Genomic DNA, 18,499 nt, shown 5'->3' on the forward strand with positions numbered 1-18,499 from the left:
CTGACGTCTCCAGCCTGGCCTGGCCCGGGCCTATCCCCTTGGCCTCACCAGGACTTGGGCCCAGACAGGCCTCAGCTTATCACCAGCTTCACTCTCCTTGGTTATATTTAGCTCTGGACCTCAGAGAAAGGTGGGCCAGCCCCTGCGACAGGGCACCCAGGCCAGGTTGTCTCCTTCTCCCTGGGGGAGGGGCCGCGGCTGCTTATCGCTGTATCTGTAACACTGCGTGTGCCTGGCGCTCCAGGCTGCTTTGTTGGATGAACAAATAAATGACTGACGTTCATGTCCTAGAAACCTGGACATCAAAAACAGAGGCACACAAGGGGGGATGTCTTATAAAACCAAATGCATTTCACTCTATTCAATACAGTCAAGTTTATTCAGGAATGGACCCAAGTCATCATCCTCCCACCCCATTTCTCTTCCCTCCCCCTGATCAGGCATGAAGGCCGCAGTGGGAGAGGGAGAGAGCGGAACATCACAGCCCAGAGGGTGGGCTCCGCGTGCCCCACGTAGCAGCCACCCCGTGTCGGTGGCTCTCGGAGTCCCTGTGCCTGTAGGCGTCCCGACGACAGGCCTCCCCTGGCTCTGCCGTCCTTTACAAGGCAGCCACCTGCCAAAACCCGGGCGGACCATCTCCATCCGTCCTGCTGAGCACCTGGACCCCCGGGGAGGTGGGTCGGCTGGCAGCTGGGCCAGAGCTCAGGAGCCTGGCTGGGTCCTGACACTGGAGCTTACAGGGCAGACGCTGGCAGCTCTTGGCTCTTATAAAAATGGAAAGAGCCGCTTTTTTACAATGTAGAGAACCGTAGCAAGAAACAGGGCCAAGGCCAGGAAAATGAGCAGCTTGTCCGTCAGCTCTCGGCGATTATATTTTGTGATGAGCTTCCGTCCCAGCTGGATGGTCCCCGACATGGACTTGAATTCTTCGTTGGCGTCCAGGATAGTCCGGGAAGAAGTGACTGAAACATAAGAGGGAGGGAGCCTGACTCAGAGGCTGCAGAGCGGACAGTCCGAAGCTGGCCTGCTGGCCGGGCTCCCAGCACACACACTGCTCTCTGAAGCAAGTTCCCAGAGCAGAGACTGTGAACAGAGACAGCCAGAGTGGAGACCAGGACAAACTCCCCTGGGTCTCACCCGGGGAGAGCCGTTGTTTCCTATATACAGCGTCACAGGCCACAGCGGGGAGCCCCAGGTGGACCCCCAGGGAGAAGGGCAGAGAGGCTCTTCCTCACCGTAAACAAGGCTTCCTGCCGCCACCCGGCGCTGCTGAGACCACCCTCCACAAAACCAATCCCGTGACCGTGGACGGCCCCACGAGGTCCGTAAAGGGACAGAAGCTGGAGGGCACCAGGCCCTTTAACCTGTGGGGGCGCCCTACCAGGACACCTGACGGCCAGGTTGCTCTCTGTGGGATCAGGAAAGGCAGGGCTTGGCCCTGCCACCAGCCCTCACACAAGCAAGTCCTTTGGTCCCGGGACACGGCTGTAGCTTTAAAGACGGGGGGCCTGGGCTTGGACACCAAGTGACACCTACCAGGAGGCACTTGTCCCCTCAGGGTCGCTGTGCCCGGGAGTCAACTTTACCACTGAGCATGGGTACCTGGGCCTGCCACTTGGGAAGAAGGTTACCTGGCACGATTCCCCCACAAAGTAAAGCAAGGCATCACCGAACAGCCACAGAAGGCAACCTGCTGTTACGTGGACAGCGAGCGTGAAAGAGGCGTGTGAGATGCTTCCATTCATGGAAGAAAGAGGCGGATGAGACCACCTAATTTGTGGTGCCATCCCTGCTGGAGAACGCAGATCGATACAGAAGCAACTGGGAGCCGTGGGCAGGGCAGGCAGCGTGGACGGGGCGGGGCGGAGGGGCCTGGGGCAGGTGCCGGTGTCCCGGGAGCAGCTTCCCCTCCAGCCCGGCGTTACCCAGCGTCTGCATGGCTTCCTCGCTCTGCTGCACCTGCTGGGACATCACCCGGCTGATCCCCATGAGGTTCTCGGTGATGGTGCTGGACGTCTGCGCCAGGTTCTCTTTGGCGGTTTTCCTAGGAGTCCAGAGGAGGAGGAGGAAGGTCAACAAAAGCCTGGCTGCAGGGAAGCCCGTAGGCGAGGGAGACCCATGCTTCAGTCTCTCACGCGCATGCCTGTTTGCTGCATGTTCCTGGTCGTGCCCAGGAGTGTGCTGAGCCTCTTAACGACGGCCAGCAGGGCGTCGGGCTGCCTCTGTAACAGACACAGATACCTTTGCCTCAAGAGGTCTCCTCCCTGGAGAAGCTCTGCCTTCTCTAGGTTGTCGATGGCGATTTTGCAGGTGAGATTCGCTTTCCTCCACGACGTCTGATTGCTGGAATCACAAGGGCATGCGTGAGTTTCTGCTGACTCTGCTGGGCTGGCAGTTCCAGTCACAGCAGGTCTTCCCTCCGGCAGGTGTGGTGGGGAAGGGCTCGCAGGGGCGGCCCACGGAGTCCACCCCCACCTCCCGCTGCTTCCTCCTCCTGTTGCCCCAGCAGTTGCAGCAGCTCAGGCCCCGGCACCTCTCGTCTGGACCCCGGCCGCCTCCGGGACAGTCTCTTACTGCCCGCACTGTCCCTGTCCCCCGGGCAGCCCGAGGGAGAGTCTGGCCTTGGCACAGCTCTCTATGCAGCCCACATGGCTCCAGACTTCAGGGTAACCTCCGATCCCCAGTGGGGCACACAGGCCCGGCTCTGCCCAGCTCTCCCCACTTCACTGCTCTGCCCTGCATGCGGCGGGCTCTGCCTCGCGAGACCTGCCTCACCCATGTTTGCATTACCAGCACCAAATTGACAGTTTTGGGCCCCGCTGTTCAGCCAGTATTTGTTGTAAGAAGTAGAAAAATCATCAAAAGGCAGTTCTCCTCAACATTTTTCCAAGGTCTGCTGTTCTTTACGCCCCACGGACAGATCGCGGGTGACACAAACACAATGGGCCAGCAGGCCGGTGGGACATGATTATTGACAGGCGTTACCCGCTCTCCCTGGGAGGGACAGCTCCGACTGGGTGAGCGGCGGCCGGGAGCCAGGAGGGCCGCCTTTGTGGGTGGACCAGAAAAAGCGAGTGGGTCCCTCCGAGAACCAAGCTCGTGCGCTAGAACGCGTAGGCAGCGGGCTCACACCCACCGCGCTCCCCTGAAACACTTCAAGCCACGCGGAGAGTGCGTGGACTGACAGGCGGTCCTCTCCAGCACCCGAGGCTGAGTTTTCAGATTTGTCCCTGACGCCTGACCAGCGGCTGCTATGCCATTTCATGGCTAATGTTTTAAAAAATCAGTGACCTTTTCAAACTGTCATTAGCAAGACAGTCTGCGTGCCCTGTGATGCAAGATGAATGAGCAACAGTGCCCGCTGGAGGGGCTCACATTTCCTGTGAAGAAAGACAAGCAAGCCAGCATTTACTGTTCGGTGTGACGAGCACGGGCACCCAGGCAGGCCCAGGTCCCACACACCACAGCCAAAGCCTTGATTGACTGCTCGCTCCTCTGCCCTCGACTCCACAACTTTCCGCCCACGCTCAGTGATTCTGTCCGGCATAACTTCTGCACATTATACGGCGATCCTCCTTACTCAATGCTTGTCATCTAGTGCCCTTGGTGGCCCTGGGAAGCAAAAGGCGTCCTGACACAAAGTATCACCGAGCCAAGCACTTTAGCTCTGGTCACCGCGCACACCTCCCTCGCCCCTCAGACCAGCCTCCGGCACACCCACGGCCTGCACGCCCGGCGGGCGGCCGAGCGGCCTCCTGACCGCTGGGTGTCAGAAACTCAGCTGCCATCGGGGGGAGATGCTGGAGCGTCTCTCCAATCAGAAGCAAAGCCGCAGACAAACACGGAGGTGGCTGAGTCCGACCACCTACGAAGGGCGAAGGGAGCCCTCGGGAGGGGCCCCGCAGGGCTTTCAGGAAGAACGGCCCCCGTAGGGCTGGGAAGGTGATGGAGCCTCACAAAGGCTTTTCTTTTTTTTACATTTTATTTTTATTGCTCTCAGAGAGGAAGGGGGAGGGAGAGAGATAGAAACATCACTGATGAGAGAGAACCATTGATCAGCTGCCTCCTGCACTCCCCCCACTGGGGATCGAGTCTGCAACCCAGGCATGTGCCCTGACCAGAATCGAACCCAGGACCCTTCAGTCCACAGGCCAACGCTCTATCCACTGAGCCACACCGGCGAGGGGGCCCTCAAATACTTTTGCAATAAAATCCCTCTTATGATTATGGTACAAAAGTCAAAAGTGAAGGGACAGGTACTGTTCCAGACAATTTTGCTGGAAAAGTCCCCCAATTCAATACCAAGAAATAGCGCATACCTTCAATTACAGAATCAAGCATTAGCACACAGTCACAATCACCTCAATTTTATATAACATGAGCTTATTTACATGTTCTTGTTTCACTTTTAAGAAAAAGGCCCCTTCAAAACTTTCTAAATTTTGGTCCATCTTAAATAGGTTCGCTTTCAGTGGACTTTTTCTGGTACCAATTCTCCTTAGATAAAAAGGACCTATATTATAATAGCAAACTTTTTTTGGTTTTGTTTTAAAAATATAAATACAGTGTAACAAAGCAAATGTAAATGTGCTTTGTAAACTGTGCCCATTCCACCTCCCCAACAGCCCCTGCGTGCCCTCCCCTGTGAGAATTACTCATCTCCAGAGAACATCCAGTCCGTGTGTAAATGACACAATTGGTCACTGACCCCAGGTGTCTCAGGCAAATCCAGGGAGCCTCCCAGGGAGCACGTGACCAGCAGAGGCCACCGGCGGGAGGCCAGCCGCCTACCTGAGCATCTGCTTCTTGTGGTTCTCCACCTCCTGGAGCAGAACTTGCTTGTCAGACTCTTTGTCTTGCTCTTTAGCCAACTGCTCCAGCTCCTTTGGGGGAAAGCAGCTCTGTGTGAAAATCACTGTAAAGCCAATACGAAAACCAGGAAGCACTTCTAGTTCTAGCCAGGCCATAAGCAGCACTGGAAAACCCTCCTAGAGCAGGGCACTGAGGAATGCCAAACATCCTTTTAGAGAGAGCAGAGTCGGTAAGAAAATAAGGACAGCCCTAGCTGGTTTGACTCAGTGGATAGAGTGTCAGCCTGCAGACTGACGGGTCCCAGGTTCAACTCCAGCCAAGGGCACGTGCCCGGGTCGTGGGCTCCATCCAAGTAGGGGGCTTGCAGGAGGCAGCTGATCAATGATCCTCTCTCATCATTGATGTTTCTCTCTCTCTCTCTCCCTTCCTCTCTGAAATCAATAAAAACATATTTTTTTAAAAAAAGAAAGAAAATAAGGACAATCCCAAGACCCCACAGCGAGGAGGAGCCCAAGACCAGCGCAGACAGCCGTGAGTGGTGTGGCTGCCTGAGAGGGCGACGTGCACCTGCCACGCAGCACAAAAATCTGAACAGGAGACAGACCCCACTTAGACATCATGGGGATATCAAAAACCGATTCTGAGAACTGCCCCGGAAAGTTCCTTTGGAAGACAACACGCAGGGCACAGACATGCTGTTTCTGAGGGTCCAAACAGCCAGTTTCTCCACCAGCTCTGGAACAGACTGTCTTCTCGGGTTCAGTTGGTGGCTGGCATCTGGGGCCTCGCAATATGAACAATCTAAGGCTTTACACCCCAGCACCACATGTAGGCAGAGCAGGTGCCCAACACCTTCTGAGAGGCGGGCAGCTCTCTGCCACCCTCACTGAAGGCACAGCGCAGAAACACCTACGTTACCCACACCGGTACTTCTCGCTGTTGTGTTTTGAGATGGCACATATACCACAGTCACATTCAGGAGCGTATATGTGCATATGATGCGACTGGTGATTACAAAACAGAGGGGAGGAGGCTGGGCAAAGCGACAGCCTCAAAAATTTACCCAGGAGACACTGGTGATGGACTGGGGTGAATGGGCTGGAGAGTGGGAGAGAAAAGAAAGTAGTTCAAGTGACCGCAGAGCTTTGAAGTTGAAAAATTCCAAGGACAATGGTGTCCCTGCCACCGTCTGTCACAGCTGGCTGTGCGCTGCATGCCTAACTTCCTAGCAGTGACCTGGATAGCAGGTTAGTACAGCTCCCTCCCTGTCTACACGTTTAGGAAGGACCTGGACAGCTCTCCGGCAGAGGTCAGTCTCAGGACGGAGCCCCCCTCCTCGTTCCCCCTTCCTTAGCATCTCAGTTCTGCGCTGCTCACCTGTATTCTGTGCCGCAACTGTTGAAACTTCTCTTTCACGTTAGCGTTCAGTTCAGTAAGTGCACTTAATGGTCCTGAACAATCTCGAATATCCTAGGAGACATTGAAGAGATGAGGGGGCCTTTCTCAGGGCAACGAAAGAAAATGACACCATCAGTACAGGGAGAGCTGGCTTACGCCACAGCTAAGGTTGGCCCCCCGACCGTATTTCAGCCTGGTCTTTGCTGTTTACCTCTGCAACACAAGCAAACACATTATAATTTACACTTTTCTCATCGCTCTTTAAATTGATTGTGAATAGGTAACATAAAAGCAGAGAGAGAAACGCAACTCTGTCTTGACTTATTAGTTCCTGAAGTTTAACAAAACGCCACCTGGCAAGTCTGAGAGCCTTAAAGTAGCTTGTGTGTTCAACTAAAATGTAAACCCAAAGCAGATACTACTCACTTGAGACCTTTGGGGATCGGGGCGCTGAATTCCGGGCATCAGATGACAAGATTAGCTTCAATCTGATTTCACAAACCACCTATTATAGAGCGCAGTGTTTGGAGACAGACTCGAGGGTAGCTTTAGAATTCGTTTCTGCACAGTCAGAATGAGTGGAGCCAGGTTTCAGAGCAGGCCCTAGAGCCAGACTATGCGGATGCAGATTCTGGCTGTGTATTTATTAGCCGTGCAACCTCGAAAAAAAATCAGTTGAGCTCTGAGCCTCAGTTCTGTCCCTCATCGTATTACCTACTGCAGAGAGTCCCAGGGTCCTCATACTACGGCCCGCGGGCCACATGCGGCCCGCCGAAAACATTTATCCGGCCAGCTGGGTGTTTTTGCTGCCGCTGTGTGCATAGGAATTTGTTCATAGTTGTTTTTTTAAACTATAGTCCGGCCCTCCAACGGTCTGAGGGACAGTGAACTGGCCCCGTTTAAAAAGTTTGAGGACCCCTGGTAGACCATGTATGTACAGAAAGCATTTAGCAGAGGAACGGAAGCACAGTAAGAGTGCAATGAACCTGGCTATAATCGCTCGTTCTCATTAGATTTCAGAACTGGCCGGGCATTTGGTGGTTTACACACGGGAGAAGGGGAGTGTAAATGTTTGCATTAAAACTTCCTCACTTGTTCTCTGGCTTAATCATTAAATCACACTTCCTGGCAACTCATTCGGTTTATTTTGCACCTGGTTTCGGCAGTGGTGGTGGTAGTGGTGGTGGTGGTGGTGGTGGGAGGCCCTACTTTCCTTCACTTTTTGTCCCCGCTAGTTGCAAACTCTGAATCTACATCTAATGTTTAGTAACATTTATTGGAAATGGAAACGATTTGCCTAAAACCGAGGTTTAAAACTCTTGGTTTCCTTCTTGCTAAACGTAAGGAGCTGCGTTTACATTCCTAGCCCTTGCGTGTGCCAGCTGGTTTATTGCACTTTTACCTTCTACCCCTCAACGGCTCCATGAGGCTAACGCTCCTCGGTGCTCTGAGTCCCTTCTCGGGGTCCCAGTTTTGCCACCACCCGCCTTCAGCTTCAGGCCTCGCCACTTGACTCGGTGTCCTCATTTCCTAAATCACATCTTCGGCCCGGGTGACGCTCATTTCCCCCGCTCATTTCCCCCGGTGCCGCCCATGCCAGGCGGCCCTGGGGGCCACGGGCCAGAGGCCCAGAGGAGCTGGCCAGCAGGGGGCGAGGCTGAGGCCTCCGGACGCCCCCCAGCGGCGGGGGCGGGGGCGGGGCTCCCTATGGGGGCCGGGGAGCCGGGGAGCCGGGGGGCCGGGGGGCCGGGGGACCAAGCGGGGGGGGGGGGGGGGGGCCGGCGGGGCCACAAAGGGGAAGCCTGGGGAGGGGCGAGGGACATGGGGGTCCCGGGAAAGGGCGAGCCAACGCCACCCGGATGGAGGCTCAAGGCCAAGGGTCAAGGGGAAGGGGCCAAAGGGGGCCGGAGAGGAGGGAGCGGCCATAGAGCGGGCCAGCGACCAGAGAGGGAGACCGGACCGAGCGGGGGAAGCTCGGGAGGGAGCCCGCGGGCTCACAGGAGGCCAGCGGCGCTCGGGTTTAGGGCAGCCGAAGCCCAGCTGGGGCCCCGGGAACCAGTACCTGGATAAGCGCCTTCACCTCCAGGTCGAATTTGACAATCTCTTGGTTACAGATCCGGACGTGGACATCTTGGGCAGCCGCCATGTTGGAGACGCCGGCTACGGGCAGCGGCGGCGGCCAAGTTCAAACGCGTTTCCGCGCCGCACGGCCTCGCGCCAGCGCCCCCTAGAGGCCGGCCCGAGGCCCGCGGGGGCGGCGGCGCCGAGTCCAGGACTTCCCTCGGCACCTGGGGCGAATTCAGCCTCGCCTTTTCGTGTGGTCCTAGGGAAAAACAAATCGGAGAGGAAGAGGAGGGAACATCAAGAACACTTCCACGGTGGCCTCTCCCCATCTCCCGCAGATCAGCCATTCTAAGGATGACAGATTTTTTTTTTTTTTTTTTTTTTTTTGCATAGAGAGGGGGGAAAAGCAAGCCTGGAAAAGTACCAGTTGGGATGTCCCTGGAAGGTGGCATTGACAGTGTTTTCTATTTCTTTAAGCTTTCTTGTATGTTTCCGATAGTGAACCCACATCCCACCTCTGTGGCCCAGTCCCCCCAGGGGCCACCTGGTGGGAAGCGCAGGGTTGGCCGGAGGACTCAATGGGCTGAGACGGGGGGGAAAAGCACCTAGCGAAGCGTGGGAAAGTGGCCTGGGCCGGAGCGCATGCGCGCTGGCTGCTGTTACTATATTATACTGACATTTTGGAGCACTTCCTGTGTGGCAGGCTCTTTGTACTACGTGCTATATGTGTATCATCTAACTTAACTCTCACGACAGCCCCAGGAGGTAGAATTATCCCCTTTTTACACGCGAGGAAACCGGCACAGGGAGTGACAACTGGCCCAGCGCGAACGAAATTGCCAGGTCCAAGGGCATGGGCATTTGAAAGTTCTGGCCCTCGCCACCAAACCGCTCTTCACAGAGGCCTGATCTGTGGGAGTTTACACTCCCTCCGGCATGCCTGCTTCCCACGGCCTGGGCAACATGGTGTGTTCAACACTGGGATGTTTGCCGATCTGATCAAGTGAAAAATGCCATTTTTAAAATCTGCATTTCTCTTCTCGTGAATGCGGTTGAGAATTATTTGTATTTATTGTCTGCTCATTTCTTCATTGGGTTGGTCTTTTTCCTGTCAACTCCCGGGAGCTCTTTATTTGCTGAAGGATTAGCTCTTACCTATGAGCTTTTTTCTTAGTCTATGGAATTTTTAATTGGCTGTTTTTTAACCTTAGAGCCTGCCACACAGGAAGTGCTCCAAAAATTGTTTAATTTTTTGTTTCACATAGAATTTATCAATCTTCTTTTATGACTCCTGGATTTGGGATCCAAGTTAGGGAAGGCCTTCGCCCACCACCAAGAATTGTTTCTATGATTTCTTCTGGGTTTTTTGTTTTTTACATATAGGTCTTTACCAAAATGTATGGTGACTTATTGGTATGAAGTATGGAGCCTTTACTTTTTCCAGAGGGGGGTTACCCAGTTGTTCCAACACTATTTTCTGAATAATCCATTTTTTTTCTCACTGGTTCAGGATGCCACATTTACATACTACATTCTTAAGTTTGAATGTATTTCTAGTCTGTTGACCTACCAAGTCATTCATGCACCAAAATGACACTTTTAATTATTATAGTTTTGTGTGTCTTAATATCTGTTGGGGATTAACCACCAGCTGCTTTGCCCCTAGTAGCTCCCACCTATAATTTTTCCTATGTGAACTGATGTTAAAGTTTGTTTTTTTAACCCCATTGGTATGTCCTTACTGGGGCAGCATTCACTTTTCTATTTAATGCAGGAAGACTGACAACTTTGTGTTACTGACTGCTCCTGTTCAAGAACTTGGTCTATCTTTGCATTTGTTCAAGTTTTCTGTGTCCTTCATAGTATTTTCAAGATTTCTTTGGACCTTGAACATTTCCTGTTAACTCCTGGCTGTCATTTTAAGATTAAAACTTTTTAAAGAGATGGAGGTTGGCACTTTTCAGGTCAAACGTTCTGGATCCTCAAACAGACGCTCCCTATTTAGGACAGTGAAGAAGCCTGAAGTTGGCCAGCAGATCTGCCCGAGTGACCTTGGGCCCCTTTCACATCCTGCTTCTTGCTGCAAATTCCTATGCAATCGACAGTCTCCAATTGCCTCTCTCTGCAAGTAAAAAAGAAAATCCAGCCCCTTTTCTCCACCCTCCCACACAGTCCCTTCTAACAAAGTGACCCAGTTCTGAGCCCGCCAGCTAGAAGCCATCTTTGAGGGACAGGTATGCGATCTGGGGACCCACAGTCCCATTGCAACGGCCAATGCTGTTTTGCTCCCTTCGTCTTTCCCCACTGATCCCGAGGCTAGCTTTTGGTTCCTCCACCTGCGACACTTGGGCTTTGGTTCTTCCTGGTTTTCAGATTCTAAGCCCTTTATTTCCCAACAGCGCCTGCGACACGGCCTGGTCCCTTAGAGATGAACATGAATCGTCTCACGTCGGCTGGGGCTGGGGCTGGGTGAGTCCCCTCCTCTAAGTCTAGTCTGATGACTACCCACCTCGCTGGCCATTGAGAGCAGCCGCTGGGTTCCCTGATGGGACAGCACCTGGCGGGGGGCGGCTTCCTCGGCACCACCCTCGCCTTCTAGGACTTTAACTCCTCCTTGCTGTTCTGAACCTTCCAGTCGAGATACTAAAGTATTTCCCAACCAGTGTTTTTCTTGGTGGCTGAGGAGCTCTCCTGGTTCCCCATCAATGTCGGTGAACTGCAGACCACTCCCAGAGGGTTAGTTTCCCGAGAACTGCACTGACCTGGCTCCCCCAGCTCCCCCCGCTCCCCCCAGCTTCCTGGGCCACGGCAGAGGCTCCCATGAGGGGCGGTCTCAAGAGATCAGGTCCTGAAGCAGAACGAGTCCGTGCGAGGCCATGTCCATCTGCTTCCTGACAGGCTCAGTGTCACTCAAATGGAGCAAAGAGGGCTTCTTCCAGGGCCCAGGCACACAGGCTGGTCAATTCTCTGACACCCCGCTGACGTGGCACCTGCGTCCTCACAAATACTTGGGTGGTAACATGCCTAGAGCCCTCTGCGCATGTGCCAACTCCTGTGTTGTTCTGCGATCCTGTTCGCAGCTGCCCGTTCCGCAGGCCGGAAGTTCCTGGGGTCTCTCGAGTCTCCTTGGAGCCCAGCACCTAGCACAGGCCCTGGCAGAAGGAACACTGCTGTGATGGTGTTCACTCCCGTCCCGGCTCAGGCCCTGTGTATTCTTACTTAAATTATTAAACATGCAAACGTTTGAGTGAGAAGAGACTCAAAATATTTTATTTCCCAGAGAAATCGCTTGCCCAAAGAATCGAAGAGGAATAAGTATAAACAAAACTATGCTCTGAGCTATGAAAAATGCCAATGTTTATCAATACATCTACGTAACAGCTCAATGTTCCTCCAGGTCCCCGCTGCCTCTAGCTGGGAATCCCCTGGCCGTGGGTCACCCTCAAGAGGACACCGTTACCTTGGTAAGCCTCAAAAAAGCCAGAGACAGGAAGGGCGAAAACATGAGGCCAACAATTCAAAATCTTTTCATCTTTTTTTTTTTTATTTTAAATTACAAAGGATGTTGCATACACAGATGAGTCTGTATCTGACTAGAAGTGCCGAGGGGTTGGAAGGCGACAGAGAACAAAGGCAACATTGGAATTGCCTTTTCTTCTGAAAAGAAAAACTGCACAACTATTAACCAACATTTAATAGAATAAATTTTAAACAGCTCATGCGTCAACAAGGTAAAATTCTTTCTAGACAGAAGACAAGACGGAATCCAATAAAGTTTCATAGCTCCAGTTGTGGGGGTGTGGGGTAGGGGACAGGGGAACAAAACGACAGAGTCTGATAGCATTACAAACAGGATCCTATGCGGCTATGCAAGAGAGGTGGCCACATTGCATGAACAAATGCTCTGAATTCTTGCCCTTCCGCTCCTCTGTGACTTCTTATGTGCGGTCAGCCCTACCATCACTTAACCACCAATGCTAAGTTACAGGACGAACCCTAGGGACAGAAGGCTAAAAAGGCAGGCAGTGGAATACAGTGTCATAAAAATGTGCTGGGAAGGCAGATACAGTACACACATACACATTTCTGCTATTTGGTTCTGAAAAAAAAAAAAAGGGCGAAGGGCAAGACACAGTAATCAGTCCCGCTCCCATCCACCTGGACTTTAACGAACGACACCACTGTGTTTACATCGTTATGAAAGAGGCAAACCTAGTTCACCTAGAACTTGGCACACGGCTCTGCACTGGTCACCAACAAGTCTCCAGAATACTATTTGAAAGTAGTTTTAAGGTTCTATTCCCTCACGACTACCCCCAAGTCTTTCTTTTCTAAACGAAAATGGCAGTTTGGCAGAATTCAGTTCCTAGGTGCAATGTCTACAACGTCATTCAGTTTAAGCATGAGGATTATGCTTCAACACATAACCCTGCCTGCCTATTGAAGCGTTCCACATTCAGTAGTACAGTTCATCATCTTTCCCCCACACGCTTATTCCTTAAAACGAAACAACCATCCCTACGGCTGACGGTCATTGTTACATCCCAATGTGTTTGAAATATTAAAAAAGCATGGAGTCATCTTCTCATAATGCCCTTATTAAGATTACAAAGATTACAAAAGAATCCACAAGTATTACGGCACTGTGTGAGACGTATTTGTCATGATTCAAGGGAAGAACAAGACTGGAGTTTTGTGCAAAGTTGTGGAAATGGCCTCAGTTCCATGGAAAATGGTATTCCACAATAGACTTCACTAGAAGGGTAACTGAAACCTTTTACTTTAACACTGAAAGCATAATTCAATGCATTCTCAAAATTCAAGTTTCAAGATTTGGAGAGATGCTAACATTCTGTTACATAATGAACTAGAAAATACTTAAACAGAATTTCAGGAAGACTATATAAAGAAAGGGAACCTAAGTTTTTGTTAATTCCTGCTGAAGGCAACTTGAATTCATCTCTTAGAAAGTGAACTAAATCTTAGCAGCTAAAATATTTTTAAATGTATGGAATAAAGAAAAGCACATCCATTCTTGACATTTTGGTGAATAAACTAACAGCTTTATTAATGAAGGCAAACATCAGATAACTGTATGAGTATTAGATATAAAAAAGAAACCCAAACTAACAGCATTGTATTTCAAAAGTTCTGTACTTCTGTTTCTTTTAAAGAGACTTGTCATCTGTTTTATAAAACAAACAAAACGGGTACTCTTCTAAAAAATTCTGGAAAAATGAAAGCGTTAATTTCAAGCTGATGAATGGAACACACCTTTCTTTAAATGCAGACTATTGCGAAGGAGCAAATAAAGTCAAGCATCAGAAAGAAGATGTATGACAAATTCACGAAAGTCAGAAAAGAGGGATGTAGTGAAATTACTGCTAATCTTTCCCCCCCATATTCAAAGACCATTCAAAACTGGTCTTTCATACAAATATAAAATAACTCTAAAGAGAGGGAATTTGAAACCGTACCCATCTGAACTCCTTCATGATGTTTTTGTAATAGCTCTGATTCTCTTACCAAAAAGGTCAAAGTGCAAGACTGAGGAAGTGGAGGGAATGAAGACGTTTTGTTTTCATGTACAAGTAAGGCACAATATAAAGCCACATCATAATCTGTCATGAAGAATATAGGAAGGGACAAGAATCATACATGGTACAGTAGAACAAGCAATCGTATTGACTGAAAAAGTGTGGCACCCAATTCAAAACTTAGACAAGATCTTAACAAGAACAACTGGACAGCATGCTTTCATATGGAGACAAACTCTACAAAGATCCAGTGTATCGAAAACGAGGAAGAACTTTTTTGTGGTTTTTTTTTGTTTTTAAATCATAGTAGTACTAGGTCAACGTTCCTATCATTGCTTTTGGAACAAGGGCTTCACTGGAGGTGAGTTCACAATGCCTTCACTGAAGCAGGGTTCTGGACTTCATTATGACGATCTGGATACCATGTATGAACACAGAAAGCCGTCAGAGAGCTCTTCCCTAACGGTCTTCACCCAAAAACACATGCCACAATTTCAAAAACAGAACATGTACAATTGCTGGGGTTTTTACATTACCCTCATAAGCTCTGTTTGTGTGATACACTAAACGGATATGTTTAATGACAATAGAGGAAGCAGATTATTACTGGCATTAAAGTACAACCATTTCTAGACGGTTTTAAATGCCACAGAGTCCCCTGGTTAAAATGTAAAGCTGCACAGCTTGCCTATGTCATCTTTATGATAAGTTAAACAGCAAGAGTATTTAACTTCCACTCTACATTTTACTGCCAGGTTTTTATTGAGATCAAGTATCGCTGCAGCATTCTGACCAGCCCAGATTTAGCAGCAAATGGCAGGAATCATATAAAATGCATTTTTTTTTAACAAAGTGCTTTTCTAAGATATACATACATATATAAATAGGTACAAAATAAAGTGTCAACATTAAAAAGCTCAACTATTTAAAAGCTTTTAACTATTTAACTTAAGTAGTACATATAAAACACTGAAATGCAAGGATATGGAATCTACTAAACAGATTCAAAGTCTTTTTTGAAATGCAAGACCAAAAAATCAAATTCTGGTTTGCAGAGAGGAAAAAAGTATCAAAAACCAGAATTTCTAACAGAGCAGCTAGAAAGGGGCAATTTTATAAACCTCATCAGTTGAATCTCTATCATGAAGTGATTTTCACCTGATTGCAAAACTGCCAGATTTTGGAATACATTTTAATTTGCCAGACACACTCTGCCAAAACTTCATATACTTCCAAGTTACAAACGTATGCTTTGCCTTCTCCCACTGAAAAAGGAAACACTTTAAACAATGAACTTATATACTCTATTCAACCATCGATCTGAGCTTATCATCAGTTCAGTGTGAATGCACTAAGCAGGTACATTTCCACCCAGCACACAGGAAATCTGGTGCATCACAGTTCATACTGTCAAAGAAGCTTGGTAAGCATTGCTCAGACGTTGCTGCGTGTTTTAGATCCAAACCTTTGTAAGCTATAGCTTCATGTGCTGTCACTTACAAATGGACGGGGGTGAGGTGAGTAAAATAAAATGAAATACACTATACAGACAAAATATAACTAAATAATAAATTCTCTGACGGGTAATGGAGAAACAGATACTCTCCTAGCAGCTAAGTCTGAAATTTTTGGTATTATTTTTTCTGGTTAGGTAGGAATTTTTTTTTTTAAAGTATAGTTTTTTCAGACTTCAAACCACAAGATTTGAGAATAAAACAGTAAGAGAGATAGGATGGAAAGATCTGTGGAAAGGTTTATAATGTTGCCTTGACAAAGAAATTTCTCCTCAAGAGATAAAGCTTTAACATAGTTAAAACACTGACTAATGAAGCTGTTTTATGTGAGCAAAACAGAGCACCTAAAAACTAAATGTGTTAATATTTCTCAGTTCTAGAAACTATAAAAGTCACATGTAAGTCTGAAGAAGCTAGTTTGAAAATACCTGTACAAAAATATAAAAATCTATAAATTTTTTTTGTTTTTGTTTTAAGCTTGTGTTGATCTTTGAAAATATTACATGCACAATAATACATCGATTGGAAAAGTGGCAACTAAAGAATTAGATATTTTTAGCTTTTCTCTTTCTTTACATATATATATGTACATAATACAATAAAAAAAATCTGTATTTTGGTTGTTTGGTGGAAGTATACTAAATAACGTTTAAATTTTCAAGGCCAAAAACTATTTTATCAATAGCTTACTAAAATGAAATATATTAAAATTTCCTACAATAAGTGCAGAAATAAAAAGACAGACACCTAAATGGCCACCAACTTATCTACTATGGAAGCGAACTAGAGGAACAGCAAAATAATATTTATATGTGTGGATGCTCCTTCTGTAGATAATTGGACCCAAACAGAAATAAAATTCACAGTTCAGTAAGATCCCTAACCCTGACCTTTTCATTTTCTTTTTTTCTCCTTTTAGTCATACATTCATACAGTATCATGTAAGCTGTGCAAAACTTTACTTAGACTGGCAGTTTGCCATATCAGTTGCATTTGTCTTTGGTACAAAAAATAAAACAATCGTAATAATGTGCAAGTATTTGTCTTCTTCCGGTCAAGTACCGAAATATGAGTTTTCTAGAGCCATCTTTTTTTTTGTTTTTGTTTTTGTTTTTTTTGTTTTTTTTTATACAATACATAGACTCTGTGGCATATATCTACATTTCAACATAGTCCTATATACATTCAAAAAATCTGAAAAAGAGTTGCAACAAAAAAACATTTAAACCCCATAATTTTTCCATCTATATATCTTGTTTTTCCTCATTAGGGTTTTCATCATACAAAATATTACCAGTTTTATAGTTTCCCCAAAATACAAGGCACAAAGAATATGCTTTTTTTTCTTACTTGCACAGACATATACATATATATGTGTATGTGTGTGTGTGTGTGCACACACACACACACCATATTGAGCTCGGAAAATGAATATCTAATATGGCACACGGCATGAGTGCTGGGTTGTGCCATGTACAAGTGACATTAATGGTTGTGGAAAATTCGAACAAAAAGCAATAATTCTAAAAACAATCTAAACTGTTTTTTAAAAATGCTTCCTCGATTTTTTTGTGTGGTTCAGAGCATAAACCTGCCACAATATATGGCATTTACTAATATCTTCACCCCTCCAAAATGTTTTTCTTTAACAGATTTTTGAAATCTGTATCTAAACATTTAGTTAAATATACAAGTTTCAATTCTGATGCCAGTAGCAGTTGTAACCATGGTTTATGCTCTGAAAATGCAATAATCAAGTATTTTGGATCATGCGTCGCTTATGCTACTTAGTTCTTAAAACAATGTAACCTAATTGTAAATGTGTACATAATGCCAAACTGACATGCAAAACAGAATGAAAATTTACAATGAATAACATAACAAACTCAGACATTTCTGACCAGTGGTCCAATGAAGCTGATTACACTTTTGATGCTGGTATCCTTAGTCCTACAAGGCCTCCGGTGGGGTTGCCTTCTGCGGTCTTCTCTAACACTTGGTTAACAAATTCTGAGGTTTGCCCAGCAACTGGGAGGCCTGAGGGAAAGAACAAAAAGGTGCACTTAGACACAGAAAGGAGAGGGCACTGGTGGGAGTGTGCTGGCCCTCAGCTGACACGGGTCCCTGGTGAGTGCTCTGCTCCTAGTGACTGCAGCCCAGAAAATAATTCCACAATTAAACTGGAGCCCACAATTTTAAGATTAAAAGGTCAAATCAAGGATGACCATAAAGAATAGTTAATCAACATTTTAAAGTGGGGTAGATGACAAGTAATAACAGCCCAAAAGACAAAAATGCAGAGCTTGCAAATTATCAGAAAATACAAAAATGAGACTATGAAAATGGATCATACAGTGAATGACACGGGAAAGGCAAAAAATAAAGCCATATGAACAAATCCTAACAGATCTTTAATGACAGAACTCAAACCGAATATATATCAAGAATAAAGATGAGCTAAACTCACCTATTGGAGAAAACTGCCAGATTCACTAACAAAGAAAATCCAACTATGTATTATACATAATAATCTAAGAGTGAATTTTATGGTATGCAAATCAAAAATTAAATTAAATTTTAAATGTGTTTTTAAAAGAGATGTATCTATGTTCAGTGATTCAGAAAGATGGAAATTAAAAGGGTAGGGAAGGGATATCAAGCATATACAAATAAATAGTAAGAAAGCTGCATTCATGATTATAATATCAGATAGGACCAAATTCACAATGATAAAGACTATATTCCATCATTAAGACCTAGCCGTAGGAATCTCATTCAAACAGCCCAGCATTCAAAAGCAAGACCACAGAAAACAGGAGAAGACACTGAAGCACCTTAGAGGGGCTTTGCTCCGTGCTACATTATGTAGATGGGACACCCCTACAGAAATAAAAAGGAAAAGAAGACAAGACCTAATTAAGAACATCTAATAGACATGTACTAGAATCTACACTAATAAAAGAGAAACATGGAAACTGGCGTACGACCGCTAACCTTTTCATTGGCTAATCAGCGAGATATGCAAATTAACTGTCAGCCAAGATGGCGGCCGGCAGCCAGGCAGCTTGAAACTAACATGAGGCTTGCTTGCCTCAGTGAGGGAGGATCATTGGAGAAAACCAACGTTCCCCGCCTGCGGCTGCAGGCCTCTGAGCGGGCAGTTTAAGAAACATT

General features: G+C 47.3%; 2 protein-coding genes across 13 annotated transcripts in view; both read right to left on the minus strand.

Moving 5' to 3' along the window:
* Window positions 1-356: 356 nt before the first annotated feature.
* BNIP1 (BCL2 interacting protein 1) lies at window positions 357-8,507 on the minus strand. Of its 4 annotated transcripts, XM_036313571.1 has the most exons (7): window positions 7,613-7,870; window positions 6,637-6,715; window positions 6,190-6,282; window positions 4,792-4,883; window positions 2,136-2,343; window positions 1,926-2,044; window positions 357-962 (listed from the first exon to the last, which is right to left on the minus strand). In XM_036313571.1, exons 2-7 carry the CDS (start codon window positions 6,673-6,675, stop codon window positions 869-871), a joined length of 645 nt encoding a protein of 214 aa, XP_036169464.1. In that variant the 5' UTR covers window positions 6,676-6,715; window positions 7,613-7,870; the 3' UTR covers window positions 357-868. The 4 variants fall into 4 exon arrangements, with proteins under 4 accessions (XP_036169464.1, XP_036169461.1, XP_036169462.1 ...); XM_036313568.1 differs by lacking the exons at window positions 6,637-6,715; window positions 7,613-7,870 and adding an exon at window positions 8,273-8,507; XM_036313569.1 differs by lacking the exons at window positions 6,637-6,715; window positions 7,613-7,870 and adding an exon at window positions 8,273-8,501 and having other exon boundaries at window positions 2,242-2,343.
* A 3,290-nt stretch (window positions 8,508-11,797) lies between these two features.
* CREBRF (CREB3 regulatory factor) overlaps window positions 11,798-18,499 on the minus strand; it is a 29,438-nt gene continuing 22,736 nt past the window's right edge. For 5 of the 9 annotated variants that reach the window (XM_036313565.1, XM_036313564.1, XM_036313556.1 and 2 more), the window contains one exon: window positions 11,804-17,362. In XM_036313565.1, coding sequence (XP_036169458.1) covers window positions 17,247-17,362 — 116 coding nt within the window. In that variant the 3' untranslated portion in view covers window positions 11,804-17,246. Of the gene's footprint in view, window positions 17,363-18,499 lie in introns of all 9 variants that reach the window. The other 4 variants (XM_036313567.1, XM_036313561.1, XM_036313558.1 and 1 more) reach the window with 3 other exon arrangements.

The sequence above is a fragment of the Myotis myotis genome, unplaced genomic scaffold (genome assembly GCF_014108235.1).
Source record: "Myotis myotis isolate mMyoMyo1 unplaced genomic scaffold, mMyoMyo1.p scaffold_m19_p_6, whole genome shotgun sequence".
In the NCBI taxonomy this organism is placed as follows: domain Eukaryota; kingdom Metazoa; phylum Chordata; class Mammalia; order Chiroptera; family Vespertilionidae; genus Myotis; species Myotis myotis.